The sequence below is a fragment of the Scomber japonicus genome, chromosome 13 (genome assembly GCF_027409825.1).
Source record: "Scomber japonicus isolate fScoJap1 chromosome 13, fScoJap1.pri, whole genome shotgun sequence".
Lineage (NCBI taxonomy): Eukaryota > Metazoa > Chordata > Actinopteri > Scombriformes > Scombridae > Scomber > Scomber japonicus.
Genome location: NC_070590.1, coordinates 20,287,198 through 20,314,209, shown reverse-complemented (window position 1 = coordinate 20,314,209; position 27,012 = coordinate 20,287,198). Strand labels below are relative to the sequence as shown.

General features: G+C 39.5%; 2 protein-coding genes across 3 annotated transcripts; one reads left to right on the top strand and one right to left on the bottom strand.

Moving 5' to 3' along the window:
- Positions 1–3,037: 3,037 nt before the first annotated feature.
- Positions 3,038–8,027, bottom strand: gltpd2b (glycolipid transfer protein domain containing 2b). 2 transcript variants are annotated; one of them, XM_053332023.1, is made up of 4 exons: positions 7,453–8,027; positions 5,591–5,644; positions 5,242–5,446; positions 3,038–5,106 (listed from the first exon to the last, which is right to left on the bottom strand). In XM_053332023.1, exons 1-4 carry the CDS (start codon positions 7,520–7,522, stop codon positions 4,500–4,502), a joined length of 936 nt encoding a protein of 311 aa, XP_053187998.1. In that variant the 5' UTR covers positions 7,523–8,027; the 3' UTR covers positions 3,038–4,499. The 2 variants fall into 2 exon arrangements, with proteins under 2 accessions (XP_053187998.1, XP_053187996.1); XM_053332021.1 differs by having other exon boundaries at positions 5,242–5,420; positions 5,586–5,644; positions 7,453–8,025.
- A 3,104-nt stretch (positions 8,028–11,131) lies between these two features.
- On the top strand, positions 11,132–19,686 carry chrne (cholinergic receptor, nicotinic, epsilon). The gene is made up of 12 exons (XM_053331112.1): positions 11,132–11,201; positions 15,611–15,744; positions 15,996–16,040; positions 16,205–16,314; positions 16,429–16,584; positions 16,681–16,781; positions 16,862–17,062; positions 17,485–17,599; positions 17,747–17,861; positions 17,932–18,139; positions 18,359–18,492; positions 18,645–19,686. Exons 1-12 carry the CDS (start codon positions 11,132–11,134, stop codon positions 18,810–18,812), a joined length of 1,557 nt encoding a protein of 518 aa, XP_053187087.1. The 3' UTR covers positions 18,813–19,686.
- Positions 19,687–27,012: the final 7,326 nt, after the last annotated feature.

The following is a 27,012-nucleotide window of genomic DNA, read 5'->3' as shown; positions in this document are numbered from 1 at the left end:
GTCACACTTTTAAACTCAGGCACATTACCATGGCACGGCTACAAAATCGTACCAATGCCACTGTGATCCTGCCATGTCATTGCATCAAATGTGGAACACGAGCATCTGTTCTTTCATTTTAATGTCTGGCTTGACTCCACCACTTTCATTTCTCTCACAGCAACGTGTTTTTCAGCATGCTCACTAAAACGGTACCTAATTATCTGATCTAGACTTGAAAATGAAAGAAAGAAAAAATAATCAGATATAATGTGATTGTCTTATCTATCTTATGTCCTCAGATGTACAGTCTGAGGCTTTTTCCTTGCTTCCTTTGACCGTCCAATGACCAGTTCACATGCATTTCTCCTCTGGCATTGCTGCAACACTTACTTAATTTCACTGTAATCTCTTAATCTGGTCGGCTAATCCAGAGCCTGCAGGCTGAACTTCTTTACCCTACTTTGTCGCTCCTCCTTGTGTCCAACGCCTGTTTTACTGTCTTCAAACCAGAGCTGAAGCAATTATCATTTATCATTTTCATACCGTTTTTTCCCCCCAGTTGTCATTGCAGCTCTTTTAAATTACAGCACAGCAAATAAAACGTTTTTGCTTCATCACCTAATTGGACATTCTTGTTTTTACCCATGTGCATGTGGAGATTTGTTCTTCAACCAAAGATCTTCATAAAAGTTTAAACTCTGTTCAGTTGTGCTGCATTGAAACATCCTCAGCAGCAGATAAGTGAACAAGGATTTCATTCAGAGATACTATAAGATCCGGGTGGCTGGGTAAAGTCCCCATGATATTAAAAGGCCTAGTCTTATATAATAATACGCACAAAAGGAACATGTTGCACTGCAACAGAACAGTGCCTCCTGGTGGACAGAAAGTGTTGCTCCCCAGTGTCACAGAATGTTATTTCCTGTTATCTCCGTTTATCCATTTCTTCTGTGATAATTTGGAGGTGCCCTCAAAAAGCAATATATTTATTTCTTGTGTGGCTGTATGATGTGTTTATTGGGAAGGCTGTAACAAAATCAGTGTAACGTGTCATCAAGAGCAAGGAAGGAAAAGGCAACAACATATAGATATTACATGCGAGCAGTTTTGCCAGTGTGCATTATCAAGATGGAACAATATATTTAAAAGAAAAGTATTGTTTTGTTTATAAAAGAGTATTTTTATTGCTATTTTGTTGTAAAGAGGGGAGAATGTATAAGCTTGGATTGTATTATGTCATGGAAGCTACCTGGTAGGTTTTCATCATTAATTCAACAAATGGCAAAATGTAACAGCTTGATAGATGACAAAGTTGTTGTTTTTTTCGATGTAAACACATTTTTGTCTGAGCCCTGTTTGAGCCCTTTTTTATTTTATCAAACTGAGCTTGTGAAGCTTACAGTGAAAGTTTTCTGAGCACTGTGTGTGTAGATGGGTCTATTGTATCAGAATCAATCAGTCATTAAAAATAATTTGAAAGTCTGAATGAACAGTGCTTTCAGAGAGCTTTCAAGTGAAAAATCTTTTCAGAACCAAAATTCCAACAAGCCCCTATTCATGTGACATAAGAGCCAACTGTTCATGCTTCAAAAAAGTAGTAAACACTTCCCAGACGCATTGTACTATTGCCTAAGACTGGGGTGCAAGGATAGTTCAAGAAGGAAATCCATTCATTTGTTGAGTACTCTCTCCAAAGTGGGTGATGAATCTATTCTGGATCTTTATTTTTTGCTCTTACTGTATGTATATTTTTGCTCATGTTTACTGCAAAACAAGATAGAGAAATTAATAAATGTCATTTAAGGGAACTCAAACATCACCTCTGCTTTGCCTCAGTCATGTTTTCTGCAGTGTTTGACATCATCACAGCAGGAAGAAAAGGATTTATTACTCTTGGAACGACAATAAGATTTAAGTGGAAAGGTCATAATTCCAATGTGGATCCTTTGATCTTGGCTTAATATGAGTTCAAGATAAATTCATAAAAAAGTTAAACGTAGTAAGGCATTTGTAGAGGACAGAGAAAGGAGCCAGGCAGTGTCAAAAGTAGCGCCAGGTGGATGTAATCTAATGTAATCTCATTCACTGTAATCCTCACATCCTACAATGCCAGTGGACACATGCACTAGCGTGACTAGAGTGCACATACCAGTGTGTGGCAACAAGTGAAAGCTAAAACCTACTAAAAAAGACAGTCTATCTTGCTATGTGACATATGTGCAGCTGTGAATTGAAGAAGTGAACTCACATGTTGTCTACACACGTATCCAGAGGAAATTCCAACATTAACACGTCATCCTCCCACACATATCAGAGGTCAAAGGTCACAGGCTGAAGTCTGGGCTGGATTCTCACCCACTAGATGTACATACTCATAAATGCAGATGGACTCAAGATCAGAAAATACATTTATACTGTTTTAGGTTTTGTTCCTTTGGGAGTAGCTTTAATATAGTCTGCTGCCAACTGCTTGACAAGATTACAGCCGAAGTGTACTTCCGCTTAGTGACCTTCAAGCAGCTCCTGTCTCCCGCTTGCTCTGTGGCCTCAGGGTATATCCTTATCTCTCCTTTCTCCTCTGTTTCCTCAGAAAGAGAGAGCACTGAGCAGGAAAAGAGAGAGAGCCAGGATTATGTAGCATTAGAGGTATTTGTGGGTTTAAAATAGTCTGATCGAGACTAGCGCCGGTGACTGATAACTGCACTTGCTCTTCTCTCTGTTACACACACGTCCAAAAAGAAATTTGCAAATCCAGAAAAATCTGTAACCTTCAGGGTTTTTTTTGTTATCTCACAAACAAAAAAGATATTCATGATATTCAACTACTAGTTTGCCCTGCCACTGGGACTTTTCCACCATGTGTGTTCCGAGTGCCACACAGAGCACATTACATCCATTGTATTGTGAGGGAAGTGAAGATTAGTCTGTAGCAGAGCACTGGATCCTCTGCTGGATAGTGGACAACATTACACAACAGTTCAGTGACATTTAAATGTCAGCGCTATCAAATTATTGGACATGACTATTAGGAAAATAAGCAACTGAATTCTCAGACTTTATTTTGAAAGATTTTTAATGATTCTGAACATGATGCAAAAACTCACCATGTAGCACTGAGGAATTAATACTCCACACTCATATCACAGTGACAGTGAAGCACCATATTGTTCTTTGTTCAGCATATACTGATTTCTTTTGTCCATAATCAGGATAGATTGGTCCCAGAATTTAAGGCTAAGAGGTATCAAGACCAAGACAGTTTTGAGGTAGCATACTGAATCACCAAGCATTAACTACAATTAAAATGTGTCATTTTCAACAGAGATTTAGAATGTAGAAAAAAGGTTGTTTTTTCAACTAAAAGACCAACAAAAAAAAAAGACATTCCACGTTTTTGTGAGAGTGGAAACTCAAACCATACAATCTGATGCTCTCCATTACAAAATCCACACCCCTGTGACACAGTCTCAAGATCATTGTAAGGGTGGTTGGCTTTAGATTGTAAGACTGTACAGGTGACTTTAATACTTAGTAGTCTGTATATAGCCAGCTGAAATGCATCATCAGCTGCCTTAAAAATGCAGCAAAAAGGTATGTCATGAAATTTGATAAGGAATGTTTACAGACTGAAAGCAAACCGGCCTTCAGTTCTAACTGATTGTTGGCAGCACTTTGGTTGGTGGGAAAATATGGCAATTGGGAAATATGGTACATTTCAGCTTAAAGTCCATTCACATTTTCTTGAGGACCTGTTTATACTTGATGTACAGGATACCATGAAAAGGCACTTGACTGCGGCAACATGGTGGACATGGAGGACAACCACAATGGTAATTTTCTGCACACAGGAAGTCATGTGACGACGTGTGGCAGAAGTTGCTCTTCTTCACGGTATTTGTTACATTTAGTGATACATTGATACATATGCTCAAAGGGATGACAGGAACCTTGAATCTTCATGTCTGTTAAAATGTCTGTTAAATAAAACTTAAACCAGAGTATTGGTGACTGTTATAGCAGCAAATTAATATGAGTGGTATCACAATCACTTATCTCTATCACATATACAGAAAATGTACATACTTTTGTATTTAGAGCTTCAGCCTGGTAAACAGGAATACTGTTACTTAAACCTGAGTAATAACAATACATATTTTAGGAATTGTACAACAGGCCTTCAGTATATGTTCTATGGTCGCTGGAAAAATAATACATTTGACAAAAAGGAATGTTGATGTAAAACAACTTTGTTAGTTTAAACATATTTTAATGTTTGATGTTTCTTTAAATCCTGTCTAAAGATTTAAGATTAAAGATTTAAGATGAGATATTATTTAAATAAAGCTTGTGGGGTGAAATTCTACTCTTGTTTTGAAAGGGCGAGATGTTGTCACATGACTTCCTGGATGACTTTTGTGATTGTTGTCCGTCATGTTGCTGCAGCCAGGTTCTCCTGAACCATGAGGACAGTGCAAAAACATGGTAAACAGCAGTAGGGATACGTCCAGTCGCCTTTACTATGGCAAGTCCAGCATGCCATTTTCTTCCAAACCTTTCTGCGTCCTGTCATACACTTCTCCAATGGCTTGAACCACTCTGTTCAGCACTATGCTCAGCTCCTCCTGATTCTGGACACATATCAGCTTATAGAAGAAACTCCGCTCTGGCAAGGCAATGAAGGCCAGTTCGGCAGCCCTGCGGACAAACCAGGTGTGGTGGTTTGCCAGGGTGTTCTGGTAGGCCTCACGACACAGATCTGAAGGGCTCCTGAGCCGGCCAGCCACTGGTGTCTCAGCCAGCTTCTCCAGGAAGAGCTTCAGCCAAAGCAGAGCTCGGTGCAGGCGCAGGAGAGTTCGGCATCCAGAGTCTGTCTGGTGGTGGAAGTCCACCAGACCTCGGCTCAGCTCTGTTGAGATCATAGAGTGCAGAGAGTGGTAAGCACTGGTGTGCTGTGAAGCCTCCAAAGTATTCTCTGTCCCAGCCTCTGAGTTTATTGAGTGTATGTCTGAAAGCTCTGCTTCAGGGTTCTCTTCTGCCAACAGGGCCAGTTGGCGAATAATAGAAGTCTTGGTTTCTATCTCTTTAGATATCAGGCCGACCATCGGGCCCAAAGCCTCCATAAACCTGGGTGAGTAACACAGATCAGGATGAATCATCTTACATAGTGAAGATTATGTTAAGCCATAAATTACTTCATTCTTCCTAGAAGCTGTAATGAAATGCTTCTCTCTCTCACTGTTCTGTATCTGGTGATCTTACCTCACAAGCTCATCCCAGCTGGACAGATATGGTTTCAGCAGCACATCAGAGTTGTAGGCCTGTGCAGCCAGCAGGTGGGAGAGCAGCAGTGACACCTGGAACTTCTGACCAGGGCACCCCTCCAGGAGGTGCGAGCCCTCGGCCCCATCGATCCCGCTGCTGTTGGACAGCTGGTGAAGCTGACAGTGGGGGATGGGAGGTGTGTGAGTGTGGGGGTGATCAACAGGGGACAAAGAAAGAGAGAAAGCAGAAGCGATTCACTACATTCAAATTGCCCATCTGGTGCACAAAAATAACCTTATGGAGAAAATGTAAAATGGTGTATAATGTGCTTCAACTCTTACCCCATTCACCTGATTGTAACCTTTCAAACAAGAATCCCAGTGGTAATCCAAACCTCCCTCTGCAGTGATACATTGTAAACAGAAACAAGGAGAAGCCTCACAGTTAGTTTTGTTTAACTTTCCCAATGAAACAGGTACTTTTCTTTCTGATAAAGAAATACTGATACTCTCTTTCAACCACAGGGGCATTCCAGCTGTATGGGTGCATGTTACACAATTATTATTATTACACCAGATTTCCACACATTAAATTAAATAAGAGTATCCTTTATCATATAATGGCTTATTAAGAAACATTGCTGTCATGTGACAGATGTGTTAACATGAGAAACTGACTATATTTTCATACATTCTTGATTAATTCCACTTCAGTTTTAGATCACACTGTACAGTAGCACAAAGACAGGCATTCTTAAGGCAGCAGAAAATATTCTTTTGACATCAGAATAAGCATGATGTTGAATTTGAATCATTTTTGAGCTCCTTCCAGCCTGTGACAAGCTAATCCTGTGACCTTAATTGACAAGCTTCCTCGACACAGTGTGACACTGGGATCAATTGTGGGCCCTTCAACTGCATGCTGCCATAGAGCCATACCACCCATACACCTACATTTTTATACTATAAAGTAAGATTTGGTTGTAGTTCAAAAAATAACTACTGCAGAAAATGAAAACTTCCACTGGTCACTCCTCCATTTACACTGCTATACACTATATCTCACCCGCCAGAACTGTCAAATCAGGTCCATTCATTTGAGATGGAGTATGATGAATTTGAAAGTTTTTCTGTTTCTTGGGGGGCATGAGCTTGTTCAGATCAGCTCCGGTAAGCCTGAATGAAGTAGGACCTCTTAGTATTCACTCAGAGGTCCCCGACAGATCTCAAGACCACACACTGGGGTCCACCTGCATCTGACTGCCTTACTGCCAAAAGCTGCCAATGATATTGCTCACAGTTCTGGCGGGTGACTGCAGCACCAAGTAACTAAAGTCATCCACAGAAACACCCTAAAAGATCAGTCCCCCCATCTGACCCTGCAAGACTCTGCTGAACTACTGAACTTCCTGTCAGACAGCTTGTTAGTCTCACAGAGCACCCAAACGTCTTCATTTTTTTTATCTCAACCATGACCTACTGTAGATGTTGCCATATATGGCAAACATGACTGGATTTCTTGCCTCTGTAAGAGCCATCTCTAATATTAAGCTTCCAAAATCATATGAGGATGCAAATATGACTGTTCCTTCTTTTATCTGGAAACCTTCCTACTGAGTTTGTAGTCCGACTTTAAGTCTTTAAAATCCTGCAGCACTTAGAATTTAATCCAAGGTAGGGATAGTAATCACATGGTCCCAGTTTGAACATTTTCACAATGATTAACAGTTTTTTTTCACAATTTCCCATATAAACATATTTATAAAGTTTCCTGTTGACTTTGGATTGAAATGAGAGAGAACCATTTAAGTTATTTATTTCTATACTTTTTGCTTCTTCTTACATGCTGTTCTTTATATATTCACACTATAATTTTAAGTCAAGCAAAGATACAGTTAAATATTTGTTGAGATTTAATGTCATTACATTCCAATCCTATTACATTCCCCGATAAGTCACACATACTGAGGAAATATTGTTGTGATGTTTTTAAAAAATATCATTTTCGAGCATAACAGAGTGAGCAGAGAGTGGTATGATGACCATGCTAAATTCTGTAGCCACCATATCATGTGACACACTCCTGATCCGGAGCATAATCATTCCAAACAAGAGAGGGATTTTATAAATAAATAGTACAACATAGAAACCACATACACACAGACATGCACACACGCACATGCACACACACCAACACAGAAGTACTCACGCAGCCATAGGGAGCCGAGGAACAGTAGCAAGACTAAGATAGCTGCAGCAGCCTTGCTCTTAACACCCATATTGAACTCCAGTTTTGCTGCTGTCAGTCCCTCTCTGGTCCTTCCTTCTGTATTTTATCTTTTAATTCCTCTGTGTCTCACATGAGTCCTTGTCCCCTTGCACTGGCTGTCACCACAATTACTCTCTACCGGACCCCTGCCTCTGATCCCCCGCCACCCCCTTGTACTCTCAAATCTTTCATACTCTAAACCAAAACCTTAAATAAACAGTTCTATCCACCATTGTTCCTCAAAAGAGCCTCTATCAATGTTTAACTCTATTTTACAACTGCTCTTTTTCCTGGTCACGCAATTGCAAGCCAAGCCTGTTGTTCTTTCCTTTTTGGTTTTTCTTTGGCTCTTTCCTCTATCCTGCCTTTGTCTCTGAATGATTTTGTGGCTGCCTGTCTGTTGTGATGTTGCTCAATCTGTGGGTCCAGAGATCAGCCGAGTGCAACCACTGGCTGATAAAGCAGAGCCAACGCAGCTTGTCCACGAGTAACCTCCTTCCTCCAGATTCATCTTCTATATATGTGCTATATTCCTGGTCGGCTTGAGTAAACACTTGCTCCCTCTCCCTATCCTCTCCTCCCACCACCGCTCTCCCTCTTCCCTCCCCTCTCTCTCTCTCTCTCTCTCTCTATGACTCTCTCACACACCGCAGCCACCAAGCATGCTGATTTAAATGAGAGTATAACAGCGAACATATCTCAGCACATTCTCTCAATGTAGACAAATGTCTACACTTTATATTTTGTCTTCATGACAAGACATGACAACCTATTACAAACCTCTGTGTTGATTCAGTCTTGAGACAAAGGAGTCATCTTTTGGTGGCTGAACAGAGACAGAGAGCTGTGATGCCAAATCCATGTTTGTAAATGAATAACAAAGTCTAACCAATCTTATCCTAGCTGAGACGGCAAAAGGCACAAAGATGCCCATTCATGCTAATCTAATACTAGATATGACAAAGAAAACTGACTCTGCAAAAACAAATCTATTTCAGATTATTAAAAAAAATGTATATATAAAAATATCTATGTAAATAAATAAATACAATTTCCTTTCTCTCGTCACCATATATTTTATGTTGATTATTAATGATTTAATTCAATGACTGAAGTCTAAAGTCTGAGATGTATCAGTAGAAGAGGAGGACCAACGTGAAGCATAAACAGTATTACCATGATTATCGCCTCTGATAGTGATAATCATGGGAAACCCACAGATTGCTCCTTATCACTGGGCTTGCTGCTCCTTCCATTGGGGGGAGTTGAACATACATTGAACTCTACACTCAAGCCAGACCACATGTGTGCTCACAGAGAGGGACTTAACAATGGTATTTTTCAGCAGAGGAGCGGGAAAAAAGTGAAAGCAGGGGCATTCATTACTCAGCTGGGAGGGGCCCGGTCATGGGGCTTTTATTCTGCGCAACCAATAGATGATCCCTTCTGAAATAGGCAGCAACTGACAAGGGGAGGCTGAAAACATGTGACCCTTTCAGAAGACTCAAACCATTTGGCTCCACAGGGCTAGGACTCTCTAGTTGCTGCTCTGACGCAACAGCACAGTTTGAAACATCAAAATCTAACATTTAGCTGTGGTAAAAAGCTGTGGACTCCTAGCATGACTTACAACTGCACAGGGCTAGGAGATTAAAACACGTGGTACAGATACACACTGTGTGACTATGTTTATGTATGGAGGGTCAGTAGAGCAGGAAAGAGGTATTTTGTCACTGTCAAACACTGCATTTCACCAGAGTGGATTTTCCACCATCCTGTGCACAAGACTGTTATTGGACTGAGAAACACATCTGGAGAGCCCACACTTGTAACCACAGTACACCAGAATGTAATCCATGGTGGTTTTGTCATTTGTACAAAACTTGATCTGAAGTTTAAAACATCAGTTTTTTTCAATGTGCATTCAAACAAAAGTTTAAATTGTTATTTTTAAAGAAACATTTTAAGACATTTACTGATATGTGTTGAACTATTGTAACTCTATCCATGGATGCACAACAGGCACTGCTGATTTAAAAAATGTCTTAGCTCCTAGCCTAACTGCATTAACGCTATAATGGCCAAAAATCCCTGCTTTACTGAATGTGGCTATATTTATAACACTAGTTATAAAAACAGTTAAACATGTCTGTCTGACATTTTGCAATGGCTAGCCTCCAGTTATTTTAAAGAGCTGCTGTAGATAATTGGGAGAAGTTGAGAGAAGGAAGTTAGAAAAGCAAACACTGGACTTTGCCTTGACACTGTCGTCAACTGAACATACTGCTGGAATTATATCAAAATGTGTACTTGGTGCACCAAAAACTTTTGCTTGTGTTATTAGGCATTGCCTAAATTTAAAATGTGTATTGTTTTGCAGTAGCTCTGCTCTGTGAACAGGCTTTCCTGGATTTGACACTGGACAGATGCAGCCCTTCTTCTGTCTCTGAGCTCTAACTGTGAGACATGTAATCTGCCTTCTGGAGGCTCCAGTTACCTGAAGGAAGCTCATCTCTGTTTCCTTAACCATATATTTAGAAGTACATGACATACTGTGCAACTCACATGGCACATACCAAAAATCAGTCTGTTGCCCTTGTCACTGCAAAGTGACACTACTTATATTACTCACAGTACTAATTATAATAGCAAGTTCCGTCTCAGGATTTGAAATGTGTGTTTTGTACTTTTCTGTGTTGTTTTTGTATGAATGTATGCATCTGGTGGAAATCAAAAAAGTTAACAGACTTATCTTGATGTAGATCTGAGTCTCTGGCTCCATGTTTTTATGAGTATTGTCTGCCTCCAGCTCTCTAACCCCACGACAGTGTGGTCTACAGACACTCTCTCACTCCTGGAGCCCTGCTGTTGAAGTGGTAAGGCTCTGCTGTATGTATTAATACCCTGGACACATAGCATGGGGAGAGCAAGCCTGCCAACCCGTCACCTGTTCACCTTGCTGCACCCACGGGTGTATGTATCTCTGTTTTATTGCACATACACACAAACAGACACACATGCGCACGCATGCACACGCACACACACACACACACACACACACAGAAAGCCAAAGCCATCATTATATTAATTGCACAATATGTTTTGTAATATGGCACAGCATCAAATTAAAACTATCATTAGCTATGACAATTTATAGGAATATTACTGGGATATTGGAGATGTACAGTACCACACTATGAGAGCATATTTCCACATTTCTCACTCACTTTTACCTACATTTCTATCAAAGAGATACCTATGGAGGAATACAGGCATCACCACAGATAGTTGGTGTGTTATGATCATAGATGATGATTATTGTGGGGGACCAGAGTGTGACTTGACATCCTGGTTTAGTGTCTCACAGCTGCTGTGTAATCTGAGTCCATGGATAGCAACAGCCGGGGTGGGTGACAGTCAGAGGGGTTTGGTGTGCGGGGCTCTTCCTCTCTGCCTTTACTCTTCCCCTCTTTCTCTTTCTCTCTCTCTCTCTCTCTCTCTCTCTCTCTCTCTCTCTCTCTCTCTCTCTCTCTCTCTCTCTGTCTCTCACTCTCTTCCTCTCTCTCAGATTTTATATTTAAATATAGTTCAGTGCGCCACAGTGAAGAGGTCTTGGAACATGATGGCAACGTACAGTTTTGGGATATTTTTCGGACTCATAACTATACTTGGGACTCTAGTGGTTCAGGGTAAGTGGCGCAGTTGCAAACTTTATGGCACTTCCTCAGTGACTGGCTGGCAGCCTTTTTATTGTCAAAATAATCTAGTGCCAGTCGTGTGCAGACAGAGGATCTGTGTTCAGAAACACAACCAAATCTAAAACTCATACTACATTGATTGAAAGGCTAGAGAAAACTTCCATACTTAAGACCTCATGAAAAATGCACATAGTGTATTTTTTAGAAAGTTTATCACATGCAGTTGTAAATTATAAACTTTTGTGTAGATGATTTTGGAGGCAGAAAAGTATACATACAGTATATCTACATTATGTACTTCCTGGTGTAATGTGTGACATTATATTGTAGATCATGCACCTTATTCTTTTTTTTTTTTTGCATAACCATTAATTCTGATGTCGACACAATCATCTGTTTTGCAAACTCAACGCAATTTGAAGTATTATGTTTAGTGCAGTCGTTGCTAAATTTATCAGACAGGCACAAAAAGTCACTTACTGTTAACTTAACAAGCAACAAGTAAAGCAGAAGGTCATTTGAGCTTTTCATGAGCGCACTGATGACCCCATTGTCACCAGTAGTATTGGAGTGTGTAAAGCTGTTCTGCTCGGTACATGTGATTTCTGCAACAAGAGGGTGCCAACAGGTCAGAAAGGCTGCAGTTTCAGGGGAAGCAGAGGTGAAAGCCTGGGTATGGAGGGAATTTAAAAAGACTGAGTAATGCAGGATTTGGCGGAATTTGGCACTTCTGCAAATCCAGTTGGCCAGTCAGGAGGGAAAGATTGAGTTCAGCAATTGCTGGGAAATGTTTTCACCTGGAAATAATGCCATAAGGTGTAACAAGCATATTTATGATATTCCTAACACAATGTCCATCCACTGATTCAGGGGGTTTTTGAGTCCATCTTCTTGGCAGAGGTAACCAGAGTAGTAAAATATTGCTCACTGACAAGGTGAGAGCATGGACTCTTGATGTTATTGGTGTGGTGCAGTTATCATGTAAGAAACATGCAGTGCAGTTTGGGAACAGTGCTGCTGGATTGGTTTCCATTTTCAAACTGAGTGTCAGCCTCCCTGACAAAAACAGATGCTGGAAATAAGACTAAGGACAGCTTAATCGTACATCCAGGAGGAAGAATGCAGGCTCTTACACTCTTACAGATAATCAGATCATCATAGGAATTTACAAATGAAGCTGACATGGTCTGTCACGTGAAATACTTGAGATGAACTTGAGTTGAAGCTGCCATTTGGTCTCTATGCATTTGGAACAACAGCTGCACTTACAATCTCAGTATTAAGTCAAACCCAGTCACGGTGAGCATTAGAGCCCCACAAGGTGTGATATTAAGAATAGACTCTGCTCCTCAGTCTGTCTTTATTGAGTTATGTCAATGTACTGGACTTTAATGCAGCTGACTGATATCAGGGCTGAGATTGTGGACTGAGAGAAGATTCTTACTGGAGGGTGGACCAGACACATCCTCTTCTCCTAAAATATGATCCTCTTTCTCAGTAACCCACTAGGCAATATTAAAGTCCCTTTGCTCATCATGTTTGAAAATGTCACATGAATAGGAGTGTGTACTGGACAATCGGACACAGTCAACTAAGGTGAGCTTGGTTGCTTTTACCCCAGTCAAACAGCAGTGTTGCAATGTTTACCTGTGTGGCCATGTTGTTCTGACACTGGATGCATCCCTTTATGCCAACTGCCCTCATGTCACCTTAAAAGGTCAACTGAGCCAAATCACAACAAAATATGTTGTCACGTACAGCTACAGTAGTGCTATCTAGCGATGTAGATTTCTTCTGCCAAAGTTGTGAGATTTGCGCCTGTGTAACTTCGACCTTTGGTTGTTGCCAACTAAAGACATACTACAGAATTATTAGAGCATTACAGTCATTTTTCATGCATTTTAGTAAGCCATCCTGTCAACTTGTTGACCTATGCTCTGTGAGTCTATTTCTAGTTTCTATATGAACTATAAGTAGAAATTGTTTTTTTTTGCCTCCATGATGAATTATTTTACAAACTCAAATTGACATGTACTCAATGGGATACTACAGTGTTTCTGGATTTTTATGAAACATGAGTGTATGACCACCACGTGGCTGCATTCTCGCATTTTACATTTCACTAATTGTTACATCTGTTGTTCAGTCACCCATGTACCAAGTAATATCTAGCAGTTTCTAATCATCAATAATTGACAAATCCGTACTAAGTGAGACTTCTCACCATTACATACATGTACTATTACACAGAATGTCCCATGGGAGAATTATAATTACAGTTCAAAACTATGTGACATGTTTGTGACTGACAGGACCAGGCAGACCTGGGAATGAATCAATTATGGGGGACGACATCCTTACTGCTTTTTCGTATGATATTGATGATTATTGTAGATGACCTGAGTTTGACTGAAAGTCTTAGTGTAGAGTTTCCAAGCTGCTGTGTAATCTGAGCTATAGATAGTTGACAGCTGAGAGGAAAGAGGCAAGGGGTGGGAAATAACCTTTACCTTTCCCCGTCTCTCTTGAAGTTTATACTGATATACATTGTAGCTGAGGAGTACAGATGCCACCATTGTCAATAAGAATATTGTTGCTATAAGCCTGTAGACTTTAAATTGTGCATGTTTTGCAGACTCCTGGCAAATCATAAAACATTGTCTCATCTCTCCAACCTGTAGTTGGTGTTTTTCTCAACACTTGTGCACCAACGCAGCAAAACATACTATGTATATTTACTTCAAAATGTATTCAGAAATGCATGTGATCAAAAATGTACGTAGCTACATGCGGATGATATAAATACTTGAAGACTGAGCAAACAATAGGTCTACTGTGTTGAGAAAGATTTAGATAAATAGGTCAATAGTGTTGTGTGCAATGCAGGCTGAGGTTATGCAGCTGGTTGCAGGAAGGTTATTACAAAAGTGTTCAAATTCAGGTAAAGGTCGATTGTTTTGGTTAGTCATTTATTGTTAATCACATGATGCCAAGTCATTTCAGCTCTGTGGACTTTTTTTGGAAAACAAACAAAAGCTATGTATTTCTCATCATAATGTATTTTGGGTATGAGGTCTAACAAATATGATGAATCAATCATGTTTTAAAGTCTGCATTATTTATGCTATGTTTATTAGCTTGCAGCCTCCTTTTTCTCTGCCTTTGTTGTTGCATTGCTGCATTTCTCAGTGAGTTACAGCCACCTGTAGATCAGTGGAGTAGTGTGAAAGCCACTCTTTAGTGCTACCAGAGGTTTGAAACTCCACAGGGAGCCTTAAAAACTCCTCTCCCCTCGACTGGGGAGAGACAAGCTGTTTTACATGTTTAAACATACAGTCTGTGTGCTTACATGTACGAATAACAAAAGTAGCCTCCTTTGTATCTAAATGACATTTTTTCTACTACTCATTCTTAACAGTAGAATATTACAGTTTATGTCCACAGTGTGTCAGTGTAGATATTTGATTTTACTGATATGCACATCTGTATAAGCCACCTTTCAGTCTGGCCATGAAGCTAACTTCATATTCTCTCTCACTTGTGCTACATACAGAAGCATACCATCTTAATTATTTTGTTACAATTAAGTTACAGTTTTTGTGAAGATATTAATTAGAATGGCTCAGAAAGATTGATCCATCTAAAGTTTGCTAACATTACATAACAGCTTCCTTTTATAGCCAAGATCATTGAAAAAGTGGTTTTTAATCAACTCAGCAATTGCTTGAACTCCAGTGGCCTTTTTGACAAATTTCAATCAGGCTTCCGACCTAACCACAGTACAGAAACAGCTCTTATTAGAGTGTTAAATGACATAAGGTTGAACACTGACTCAGGCAAGGTGTCAGTTCTGGTCCTGTTGGATCTCAGTGCTGCGTTTGATACTGTAGATCACAATATACTGTTGAACAGGTTGGAAACTTGGGCAGGACTCAGCGGAACAGTCCTAGACTGGTTCAGGTCCTACTTGGAAGAGCGGAGTTATTTTTGTGACCATTGGAAGTTATGAATCTGATCGAGTGGCTATGACATGTGGAGTTCCTCAGGGGTCAGTTCTTGTATGTTTTTTATGTTTCTGTTTTATGTAAAGCACATTGAGTTGCCATTGTGTATGAAATGCGCTATATAAATAAAACTGCCTTGCCTTGCCTTGCCTTGCCTAACATTAACAAACATTAGCCGCTATAACCTACTGGTCACACCAGGTCAAATAATACTGTAGCAGCAAAACCCCTGACTATGTTACATTGAGGAATAGATTTTTGGTCACATTGTGGCTCTTGGCCTAATGATGATATATTTACCCAACTTTTTATTTACTACATGAAATATTAACCAGGCATAATCCCAAACCATACGCACATAATCTCACTCCCCTCTTCATCTGTTTCTTCTTGCAGTGCAGTGTAATGAGGAGTCACAGCTGATCGGTGACTTGTTCAAAAGCTATAACAAGAATATTCGCCCAGTGGTTCATCCTGAAGACAAGGTCGTCGTTCAGATCAAGCTTACCCTCACTAACCTTATCTCCCTGGTGAGAGCTCACTCTTATATGTTGCAACAACACTCCACTGCACATTAAAAATATGCTCAAGGGCCTAAATGAGTGCCACAGCTCCATACAGCAAAGATACACTCTACACACATGCTCAAAGGACAATATAGCATTAATCATCATTCTGAGCTTTTGACGTGAACATTTAATTGCTGCTACGCCACTTGTATGATGACGTAGCGGTGTATGATATGAATATCCATACGTCTTCTTCCCTTGTACACACACAGAATGAAAAGGAGGAGACTCTTACGACCAATGTGTGGCTCGAGATTGTGAGTTTTCTCTCTCTTCATCCTTGCATTTCTGTTTTGTCTGTACTATTCGGCTTTTAGTAGTAAGGTTCATTTAGCCACCTCAGCCCTGTTACTCATTCAACCCTCTGTTGTGGCTAGTTTTTAATGTCACAGTTGACCTTTCTTTCAAATGTCATCAACAGCAATGGGTTGATTATCGCCTTGCCTGGAATACATCTCAGTATTATGGCATTAGTGTAATCCGTGTCCCCTGCAAAACTGTTTGGCTTCCTGATATTGTCCTTGAAAACAAGTAAGGCAATACTTTTAAAAAAAGGAGTGAAATACTGCTTATTTTCCCTGCCTGCAGTTTCATCTTTTAAAAAAAGTGTGGTGTCAACCATTTCTATTATTTGTCTCTCTACAGCATTGATGGCAAGTTTGATGTGGCTTATTATGCCAATGTGTTGATCAGCAATGATGGTTGGATATACTGGCTACCTCCTGCCATCTATCGCAGCACTTGTGCCATTGAGATCACCTATTTCCCATTTGATTATCAAAACTGCACGCTAGCATTCAGGTATGGTACACTCATTTTAAAATGCATGTACTACATATAAATGTTGACGTATTAGTCTGATTCTATTCTGTTCTGTCTTCAATGCCACAAACCTAGATCCCAGACGTACAGTGCCAATGAAGTGGAACTCATCTTGGCTGGTGTACAAGAAAACGAGCCTATTGAATGGGTGGACATCGACCCTGAGGCTTTTACAGGTACACTGCATCTAAATTCAATGCTCCACCATTCAAACTGCACAATACCCCTCTAGCTTAGTGTTTCTTTCATCTCTTAGAGAATGGCGAGTGGGCCATCGTCCACCGTCCAGCCAGGAAAATGATCAACACAAGATATTCTCCAGATGACCTGGAGTTTCAGGAGATCCTGTTCAATCTGGTCATTCAGAGGAAACCCCTCTTCTACATCATCAACATCATCCTGCCCTGCTCCCTCATCTCGTCACTGGTTGTACTGGCCTACTTCCTACCCGCACAAGGTCAGTTATTGTTTCATTCCAGGTGGCTATTATTACATCTATTATTAAGGTTTTAAATGAGGCAATATAACAAGGCTGTTGTAAATGCCCGTTATAGCTTGTATAATGGAAATAAGCACAAAATAATAATCTATTTCATTGGCCATAATAATAAAAGAGCAATATTTAGTAGTCATTTTATATTACAAAACAAGTATATTCTAACAGAAAAGTCTTACAAAAACACTAGTATCTGTAACTATAAATTATATTATATTATATGTCTTATTTTAAGCCATGTTGTTTAAAAAATATATTTTTAAAAATATGCTACTGAGAATTTTTTTGCTTTATAATGCCTGAGCACAGTGAATGTACTGTAAGTATTTGGTTTTATTTGATATGGTCCTTTGTATCCTAAGTTTCTGTTTTCCTCTTTACAGCTGGGGGACAGAAGTTGACTGTGTCCATCTCTGTCTTGCTGGCTCAGACTGTCTTCCTCTTCCTTATTGCTCAGAAGGTCCCTGAGACATCGCTCTCTGTCCCTCTCATCGGCAAGTGAGTCTTTTCAGTGTCACAGGGCCTCAAGTGACCTTTAACTGCGGTATCAGGCCCTAGTCTATATTTCTGCAGTCTTTGCATTTCATTCGCCCGCATAGTCTGAGTCCTCTCTCCAACACAGATTCTCTCTAACATCTTCCTCAGGTACCTGATCTTTGTCATGTCTGTCACTACTCTCATCGCTACCAATCAAATTGTGGTTCTGAACTTCTCCCTGCGCAGCCCCAGCACTCACACCATGTCTCATACCATCAAACACGTGAGTACATCCTATGCAGTTGAGCCAAATGAGTTATTTTTATGTGAACTATCTTTTCTGCGTCCTGCAGATGTTCCTGGAGACGGTCCCTCGCCTCTTAGGCATGTCCCCACTGGTGGATGATAATGAGGAGACAACAGAGATAAATGGAGTTAGGGAGCGGCGGCGAAGCTCCTTTGGCCTCATGCAGAGAGCAGAGGAATATGTGCTCAAACAACCCCGCAGTGAAATGATGTTTGACAAGCAAAGAGAGAGGCATGGTCTCACGCGATCGATTGGTAAGATATCTAATTTTAACACTATGATCCAGCTGTAGAATCTGACCCACAACACAATGTAAATGCATTACTGTGGCTTTGCTTGATCACTGTGTGCAAAATATGAATAATTTATTAGTGACCCATTCATTTTTGATAAATGTCACAATACAGATGTTGCTTAAATATGCCTGTGTCACCCTTGCTGTTGTCTAATTATCAGTGTCTTCTTCCCCCTAGTGGATAATATAGATGTCAGCAGCACAGCCAACCTGTATAAGAGTTTGGCACAAGCTGCACCTGAGATCAAGCAATGTGTAGATGCCTGCAACTTCATTGCAGAGAGTACAAGACAACAAAATAACATTGGATCTGTAAGTGTTACTATACTTATCTGCCTATACAAGCTTGAATGCTATTTCAATTATGTTTTGGTTGTGTCTTCATATTACATATCTCCCACTCTATTGCACCAACTGTTATCTTAGTTCTTTAATTTGTACTTACTTATTTTTTCCAAATAAAGGAAATTGAAAGCTGGGTACTGATTGGGAAGATGATTGACAAGGTGTGCTTCTGGGCTGCCATTAGCCTCTTCATCATCGGCACAGTGGGGATCTTCTTAACGGGACACTTCAACCGGGCGCCAGAATTTCCATTTCCTGGTCAGAACAAAAAATATGTCCCATCTTAAAACCTTGAAAGAAAAAAAGCCTTTAACTCTGATGAAACTTTTCCAAGGGTCACTGTACCTCATGCTGTGTATAAGACTGAACGGTCTTCTTCATTGACTCCTGTACTCAGAATCAGTCTTTAACAACAGAGATTTCAAACCGAAACTGTCTGTGTCCATGTGTCTGTGTCAGACTTATCTTTGTGAATACTCGTCAGGCAGCTGAGAGTTTTCATACAAACTTGCAACTTAGTTCTCAGTCCTTCATCTCAGTCTAAGTTCTTTGTATGTACACATTAAGTGGGTGGATCAGGTCTATTTAAAGAAAAGTGTTGTTTTAAATCATTACCATTACAATTGTCATCACCATGATCATATAAAACCATGCAAACTACAATTATTATTTGTCTGTTTTGAACTATAAACAGTGTGAGTTAAAGTTCAGACTTGAGATTATAGTTGATGGGAAATACTGACGCTACTTCAAAGCCTTTCTGAGAAAGTTATTTCTGCCACAGTGAAGAACTTTTCGAATCAGAATGATCACAGCATCGTTATGTATTACATTGAGCCATTAAGCTCTGTGTGGAGGAAAAGAAGGTTCATTAACTGATAAACTGATTTTATTTATATGTTGTGTGCTAACATTGCCCATCTATGCACACACTACAAAACATATCTGCTGATATGTCTGAATAGGTTTTCTTGCATGTACTATGTCTTATTTGAAGAACCTGTGCATGTAACTTGAGCCAGCTGACTCTGAATCAAAGCCTTATTCTTTCTACTATGACTTATTTATTAGGATGTCTTGTTAGAGGTATATGGCTTGGAGGACTATTGTCTTGATATCATTGTGCCATGTTTTTTAAATAAATACTTTGTTTTGTGCATCGTGACTTGTTAAATCAATTTATTACAAAGTGTGAGTTGTGTAAAATCCCCTTATATAATTAGGAAAAGGCATTTTAATCTTGAATTGAATGTCAAGATAACAAAGTCTGGGTTGTATGCATCTCAGAATGTCTTGCTGCTGTACTGCACGAGGGTCCCTCTACTGAGATAATTATATATTCTCAGTTGCAAGTTTTTATATAATGCTAAACTGATCATTTGTGAAGTCATGAAAAAATGCACATATCATAATCAACGAGTCTAATCACTTAAACTTCTTGTTTTTCTACTTTGTAATATTTCTCTCTATGTTTAGTTGTGTTCAAGGTATGTGAGTGTATGTATGTGAAAAACAAAGGTAATAACTTTATTGAATAAGTTTGTATTTGTTTGTAGGTTATAGTATTTTATTATATATCTATTGAACATATCTTGATGATTATATCTACTCCCATTTTAACAAAACTTACAGTCAATAATTTTAAGTCACTTAACATTTTTTAATTTATTTTTAATAGTAATGCACTGTTGTAAACTATGTACAAATTCATTTTGCTGTAAGTGTGGTTGAACACCTCCATGTGGTGTTAATCTGAACTACATCAAATAGACAGACCTTAGATCCTAACAGCGCCACCCCAGACCAACATTCATAGCTGCTCTAATTGCAAACTGTCAAGGGTCTCAAATGCCTTGTTTGGTTAAATTTTCTTGTGTATGAGATAGTCCACTCATAAGTTAGTCATTCTGTTTATGTACCGCATCGTATATACTATGTGTAATGGAGCAAGCAGGCAAGCTTATTAAGAGGAAGTGGAAAAACACTACAAAAATAAATGTCACCACCTAATGGAAAAAGAAATCTCACGAGGGGGGATAAAGAAAGACCTGCCCCTCCCTTCCTCCCTAGAGGAATACAGTCAGTCCAATTTGGATATAACAAGTATATTGTCCAATAAAATAAGTAGGCCCATGTCAAAGTCCAATTGACAGTAGACACACATTACAATTATATTTTCCAGGAACTCAAATAAGCACTAAAAATGAGCTATTTGAAGCTTTCTATTTAGTCAGGATCCTAAGGGTATAGTCCTCCCTAAACCTCATACATTGTGTTAAAGATTCCTTAATCCTTATATCAATTTGAACCCTAGCCACCATCTTGATAATGATATGCTTGAACTGTTTTATATACCATGACAGGTTATACTGACAGGTTATACTGACATGTAAATCAATAAATCCAGGGTATTTAGGGTAGGTCAATGTGCATCCTGTGTCATCCTATCCCTGATGGGAGTACATTTGTCAGAGCGTATCTCCTGGATGTGGTGATAAATTGAAAATGTTCACCACCTAAATATTTTGAATAAAACATTATAATAAAGATGTAGAAGATATACATTTGTTTCTTCTCGTGTGCTTCTCACTCTTAAGTCAGCTTGTATTCAGTAAGACTGCTGGGAATGTTTATTTTTCTCTCTCTATCTATATTGACTGCATGAATGAACATTAGATTGGGAACAAAATGCCAGGAGAGGTTCAGAAACAACACCTAAGAAATAGTTACACTATACACTCACTATCAGACACTTTGTTGAGATAATTATGACATTGGTAGTGTATGCTTGTCTCTCAGTCTTTCTGTTGTAACTTAAAAACCCAAACAGAAAATGTTTATACAATAAAACAAATCAAACATAAATCTATCATTAATAATCTTAGGAACCTCTTGCCAGTCTTTTAGTGTAGAAATAATGCCAAAATTTCAGTCAAATGTTTTTTGAAATCTTTTTCTTTCTCTCATTTTGAATGGTCTGATTTCTCATGAATAACATGTCCATGCTGAGAGTCTCTTATACCTTGGAATGATATTGTGATATCCCAAAAATGTGTTACAACCCCATTTAAGATAGTGAACATAAGAAAGGCTGCTGGCCCCAGCACCATCTGTTGTCACATGTTGCCTCACCGTGCTGATCAGCTCAATGAGGTCTTCACAAAACCCTTCCAGATGTGTGTAAAGTGTGGCCAGATAAAACATCCTCTATAATCCCCATCCCAAAATCAAAAAACCCACAGGAAGTATCCAAGGACAGTGTTCAACACTCAGGTCAAGCCTGATGCAAACATAGAGCCAATTGTCAAGCATGGACAACACAGAATTCTCCTAATGTTAAAACTTAACTGTTTTACTTAAATGTTTTCGTTCATATGTTGGTTTAATGGGTTGTCTGTGAAGGACATGAATAATCTAAATTAAATTGTTAATGTCTGCTCCAAGATGATTGGAGTCGAGCTAATAGACTCGCACTCCCTCTGGAAGAAACTCCAGAAAGCAAAATTCGTCAATTATCAGTTAATCTGTCAATTTAACCTAATGTAAAGTGAACTCTCTTTCATGCGCCCAGGTCAGCACTATCATGGGCCCCTCAGGAAAACAATTCTAATCTATTCTAATCCCTTCATTCCTTCTGCTATGAGGCTCCTGTGCCGACAGTAGTCACTGAAATGTAGGCCACCTCATTTGTGTGGACCACAAGGGTTTTTCTTTTAAGTTTGTGTTGTTTTGTTGTTATTTCCATCTGGCTCCTCATCGTGGGGTTGCATGCATGTGGTGACCTAAGGATGCCAGAGTGCGTCTGCTTCGTGTGTTGTTGAACCCATACATTGATTTGTTGTCACTGGCATGTCCATGCTTGAATGCTGCTGCTCGACTGAGTTTTATTTATGTGGACTTCCTAGACTGTGGAACTGTCTGTTATGGGATAAATACAGGAAAATCCCTTTTGGGCCGCAGAGGGATTTTTCGCTGCAATACTGCGAGTGACCACTAGGGGAAAAAATGTATGCAGGGCTAAGCGGCTGCGCCTTATCCAGCTCGTTTAACACATCCATGGATGCATCCCAAAAACCCTTTGGACATGTAGATGCATCCCTGGGTTTTGACTCGCAGGCAGCATGTCTACATACGGTGACCTAAAGTTTTGAAACTATGTCTAACATAGATATCTGACATCATAACACGAAATAACAGAAAAGCAGAGGGAAAAACACTAAAGGTACCCTTCAACAATTCTTCCCGGAAATATCGTGATATCTTCCGTTCACGTTAACTGGTGGACTGCAGTTTAGGGCTATCGCTCCCCCCTCCTCCATCGTTATCTGCACACATTCCTGTGTGTCCCTGCTGATGATGGCACCCAGTCATGACATGTTTTGTCCCTCATACACATGATTAGTTAGCACGTCTCTTTCTAAATAAACTTTTCATCTTCGTGCCTACGTGTGTGCTTTCTAAACAGCTGCACAAACATGGAAAACTGTTTGCCTTATTCACATCAATGCGACCATCTTGTAAAAAACAGCAGAGGAGCATTTATTACCTGTCCCGAGTGACTATCACATTTCAACATATGAATGTCTTTTCCTCCTCCATGTTCACTCCTGCGGGACAGCCGATGGGAGGGACTTAAATGCACATCACTGGGAGAATACAAATTAACCCTCCACTAAGAAAGTAACTGGTGTACTGCTTCGGACACGATGAAATATTTATAATCTAGAGTTTATGTTTCATGTCTTTGCCTCACATGTGGAATAGCTGTGTGCGCTGAGCTGTGGAGTGTTTGAACGGATCAGTAAGTATTTGACGTTGGGCCTCAGCTGGATACCTTTTCAACTCTGTCTGTCTGAACTGTCGCTGCGTTACCGATTGAAATCGTCCAGCTGCTGATTTCACAGCACCGAGGCAGATGATAACGAACAGCTGTCTCGTCGGTGTGATTTGTGAACTCGGTTGGCACTGGTGCGGTCATCAGATGATATTTCCTGCGTACTTTCATAAATTGAGTTTCTTTGGGGAATGCTATGGGAAGCCATGGGGAATGGGTGGAGACGACTAAAACTTAGCCTTCAGCATTTTTGTCTTTATACACACCCACAGTAACGTATCCTGAGTGTTAAGCTGAGTAACAGCTAAAGTAATGTCGTCTCAGTGTCAGAAACTATAAATACCTTGTAGATTCTGGCGTTGATTTAAAAAAAAAAAAAAAATACAACAATTGAGTTGATCATTCAAACTCACATCAACTCCTAAAAGTGTGTGCTTTGTGCAAGATTGTATCATACAACAAATTAAAGAGTCAGTTCCTGGTGAGTGTGATTTGTAAATGTGTTTGAACGATGAATCAGTCAGGAAGGATGACATGATGCTATGGGTTATGGGGAAATTTGGGGACGGAAATCAGTATAGAGGGGGTTGACTCAGCAGCTCAGTTGTGTATGACAAGTATTCATATTAGTAGTCATTTGGTTGCACGTTTCCAAGGCTGTTGCTCTATTTTGCTCATGTGTAAAACCAAAAACATATTGTTTCTGAACACCATGTAAATTATGCAAAAATATGCAAACACATAACTTTCCCCTGCAGCAGGAGGGACAAATATTTGTGTAGGTGATCGCTTATTTGTTGACAATCAGTATTACAGTAATTGCATATTGCTGCCCCTGAAGGTGCAGACAGAGAGAAACTTTGTTGGGTGCAATTTCTTTAGTTTCTGAATATTGTACGAGTTACAATTGTAATATACATAAAGCAGAAATGAATGGATCAGATTATATTCTGATAAATTCACTGTGCAACACTCAGCTGTCATTAAGGAATAGCCTTTCATTGATCTATTGTGGTCTGTAGAATGTGGTCAGAGGGCACACACACTATGGGGTTGGATGTCCCTGTTTTAATTTAATGGGGAAAAATAAAAAATGTGGACAATCTTGTAGACAAAATGTATTTAAAATGTTTAGTTTCATTGAAACACAACAACCTAACACATCTCCTGCACCAAGAGAACATAAACAGGACAAATCATTCCTATAAGTGCATTTTCTGTCCTTATATGACAATATCCTCTCTGACTGCTCTGAGCTTTACATCTGGAGGAATCTGGTCCTTGTTTGTCTTCCTGACAATTTCCTGGTCAGTTTGCTCTCTTACAAGAAAGAAAGGTCCAGATATATCACACCATATATGTGTATGCCAACAGGTGACCACTAACCAGAGAATGTGACAAGCATCCCCAGCTGGGGTTTTTTTGCTGTCAGCAAAGAAAACAATTACATTATGTTTTGGCATAGCTAAGAAAAAAACCTGCCTAACTATACTCTAGCTCTCTCTTCATACTTTTTAATGCTAATGATTGTTTTATTATAAACCCATTGTGTAAAAGCCTAGAAGAGAAACAATGAAGAGTTGGATATTTACATTTTCACATGATAAACACTAAACGTCCTTTCACATTAATTGTCAATGAGTTTACTCCAGAAATGACCTTGGAAGTAGTATCTCACCTACATTCTGAAACTTACATTGCCAACACTTTTTAACAGCACCCTGGTACCGGGGTCTTATGAATGTGACAACCAACTCCGTTCTCCCTCACACCTCTCCATCACTGCAGCAAGTTGACACTATAAATTAATAGAATTCAGCAGCCTGTGTGTAGTATTTTATAGCTGTAACACATTTGAACTATTCTGACTGTTTAAAAAAAAAGCAAATTGAGACAATCCCAGTGTGAATTGGTCTTGGCTTTAAAAGATAGGTTCACATTTTTTCAAGTCTTTCTTAAAACAATCATCTGGTGCCCAAATGAACGTGTTTTTTTTGTTTGTTGTTGTAATCATTTCTGCTGTTCATACTGGTCATCACAAGATTCCCTCTAGGGAATGTGCTTTGAATATAAGTGATGAGGGGCAAAATCCACAATCCTAGCCTTTTGCAAGAAATCAAATAATAATCAGGTAAAGTTAGTGTTGTTTTAGTATAAAACACTCTTTTCCTGTTTCCCCAAACAGCGTCTCTTTGTTGAACTTTAGTGGAGGGATAGGAACACAAACAAGGTACCCACTTGACTTCAGTAACTCAGACTACAGAACTCTCATATTAACTTTAGATCAACTTTGGAAAATGTATTTTTGAAGAGAACATAGATTTAGTCCCACTATTAACATTGGAGGCACATTAGGATGGGAAGGGATCTCAGTGGCTGATATGAACAGAAGGGATGATTACATCAATCAAATTTAGTTTGGTGTTTATTTGGGCTCCTGTTTTAGGCAGACTTGAAAAATGGTAAAACTATCCTTTAAATCATGGCCACTAGTGCTGGCAACAAACTGCACAAAACTCAGAGGGTTTGTACAACAAAGACTGCTGTTACACACTCACTCACTCACTCACTCACTCACTCGCACACACACACACACACACACACACACACACACACACACACACACAGATTTACGCTCACATGACTGCTTGGTTTGTAAGATGTGTCTTGGCTGTCAGTAACAGCACTCCCTTCTGGAAGATCTGGCTCATGTTATAGAGTGAGAGAGGTGGTGTAGTGTAGTGTAGTATTTCAAAAGGCAAAATCTGAGTAAAATGAAAAATGAAAAAAACAAAACAAACAAACAAACAACAGAAGCAAGAAAATTGTCAAGTCTGCCATAGACTTCTCTGCCTTTAAAAGGGCAATCATAATGACATTTCATTAAATATTCATGCGTGTTGAGATTGGTCTTAGTTCCACATTTTATGATCAGTATCTAGTTTTCTCATGCATACCCACGTAATTGGCATTATGCATGCTTTGTGGCAAGTATGAGCCAGCAGAAAGTCTGAACAGAGGAGAAAAAAAGTCTAAAGTCAAATCAACAAACCAAAGCTCTTATTTGGCAAAGAACTGTTTTGCCAACATATCTCAACGAACAGTTGGAAGTGAATTTAAATGACAGGATTAACGCCAACTAACATGGTTGAATGGCCTAAAAAGACGTAGAGTGACTGCAAACAAACACAAAAAGCATGGAAAGCTCTTTTTGAAATGTCAAAGTAGAAATAGCCTTAATGTGGATTATATAGCATATACAATATAACTTGTCGTGAATTAACACAGTTTTCAGTAAGGGATTATGGTTTTTATTTGAATTTATCTCATATGGCGTTAGGGTTAGGGGTAGGGTTAGGGTTAGCAGTGCAATGTGCTGATCAAGAACTTAAAGAACATTCTGTTATAGCACCCAAAATGCCCCAAATTATCCCAAAATTACTGTTTACTCTTCCTTACTGTCACTAAATATTCAGTATTACTGCTGTCTTCACCTGCTAACTCCTATTCAGGAGTCTCAGGATCCTGTGTGGCAGGGGGCCTGAAGGAAGAAAACACTCGACAGGTTGTCAATGGATCGATCTTGTTGAAATGAGCCATGAAGTTACATATGTACACATAATTCCAGTAGGGTTTACCCACTGTGAAGTATT

Coding starts and splice junctions, on each gene's coding strand:
- gltpd2b (XM_053332023.1), bottom strand. CDS start 7,522: ATGGGTGTTAAGAGCAAGGCTGCTGCAGCTATCTTAGTCTTGCTACTG. Junction 5,447..5,590: donor GAAAGGTTACAATCAGGTGA/ATGGGGTAAGAG, acceptor ACCCCCACACTC/ACACACCTCCCATCCCCCAC. Junction 5,107..5,241: donor AGCTGGGATGAGCTTGTGAG/GTAAGATCACCA, acceptor TTACTCACCCAG/GTTTATGGAGGCTTTGGGCC.
- chrne (XM_053331112.1), top strand. CDS start 11,132: ATGATGGCAACGTACAGTTTTGGGATATTTTTCGGACTCATAACTATA. Junction 16,315..16,428: donor GATATTGTCCTTGAAAACAA/GTAAGGCAATAC, acceptor GTCTCTCTACAG/CATTGATGGCAAGTTTGATG. Junction 16,782..16,861: donor CGACCCTGAGGCTTTTACAG/GTACACTGCATC, acceptor TTCATCTCTTAG/AGAATGGCGAGTGGGCCATC.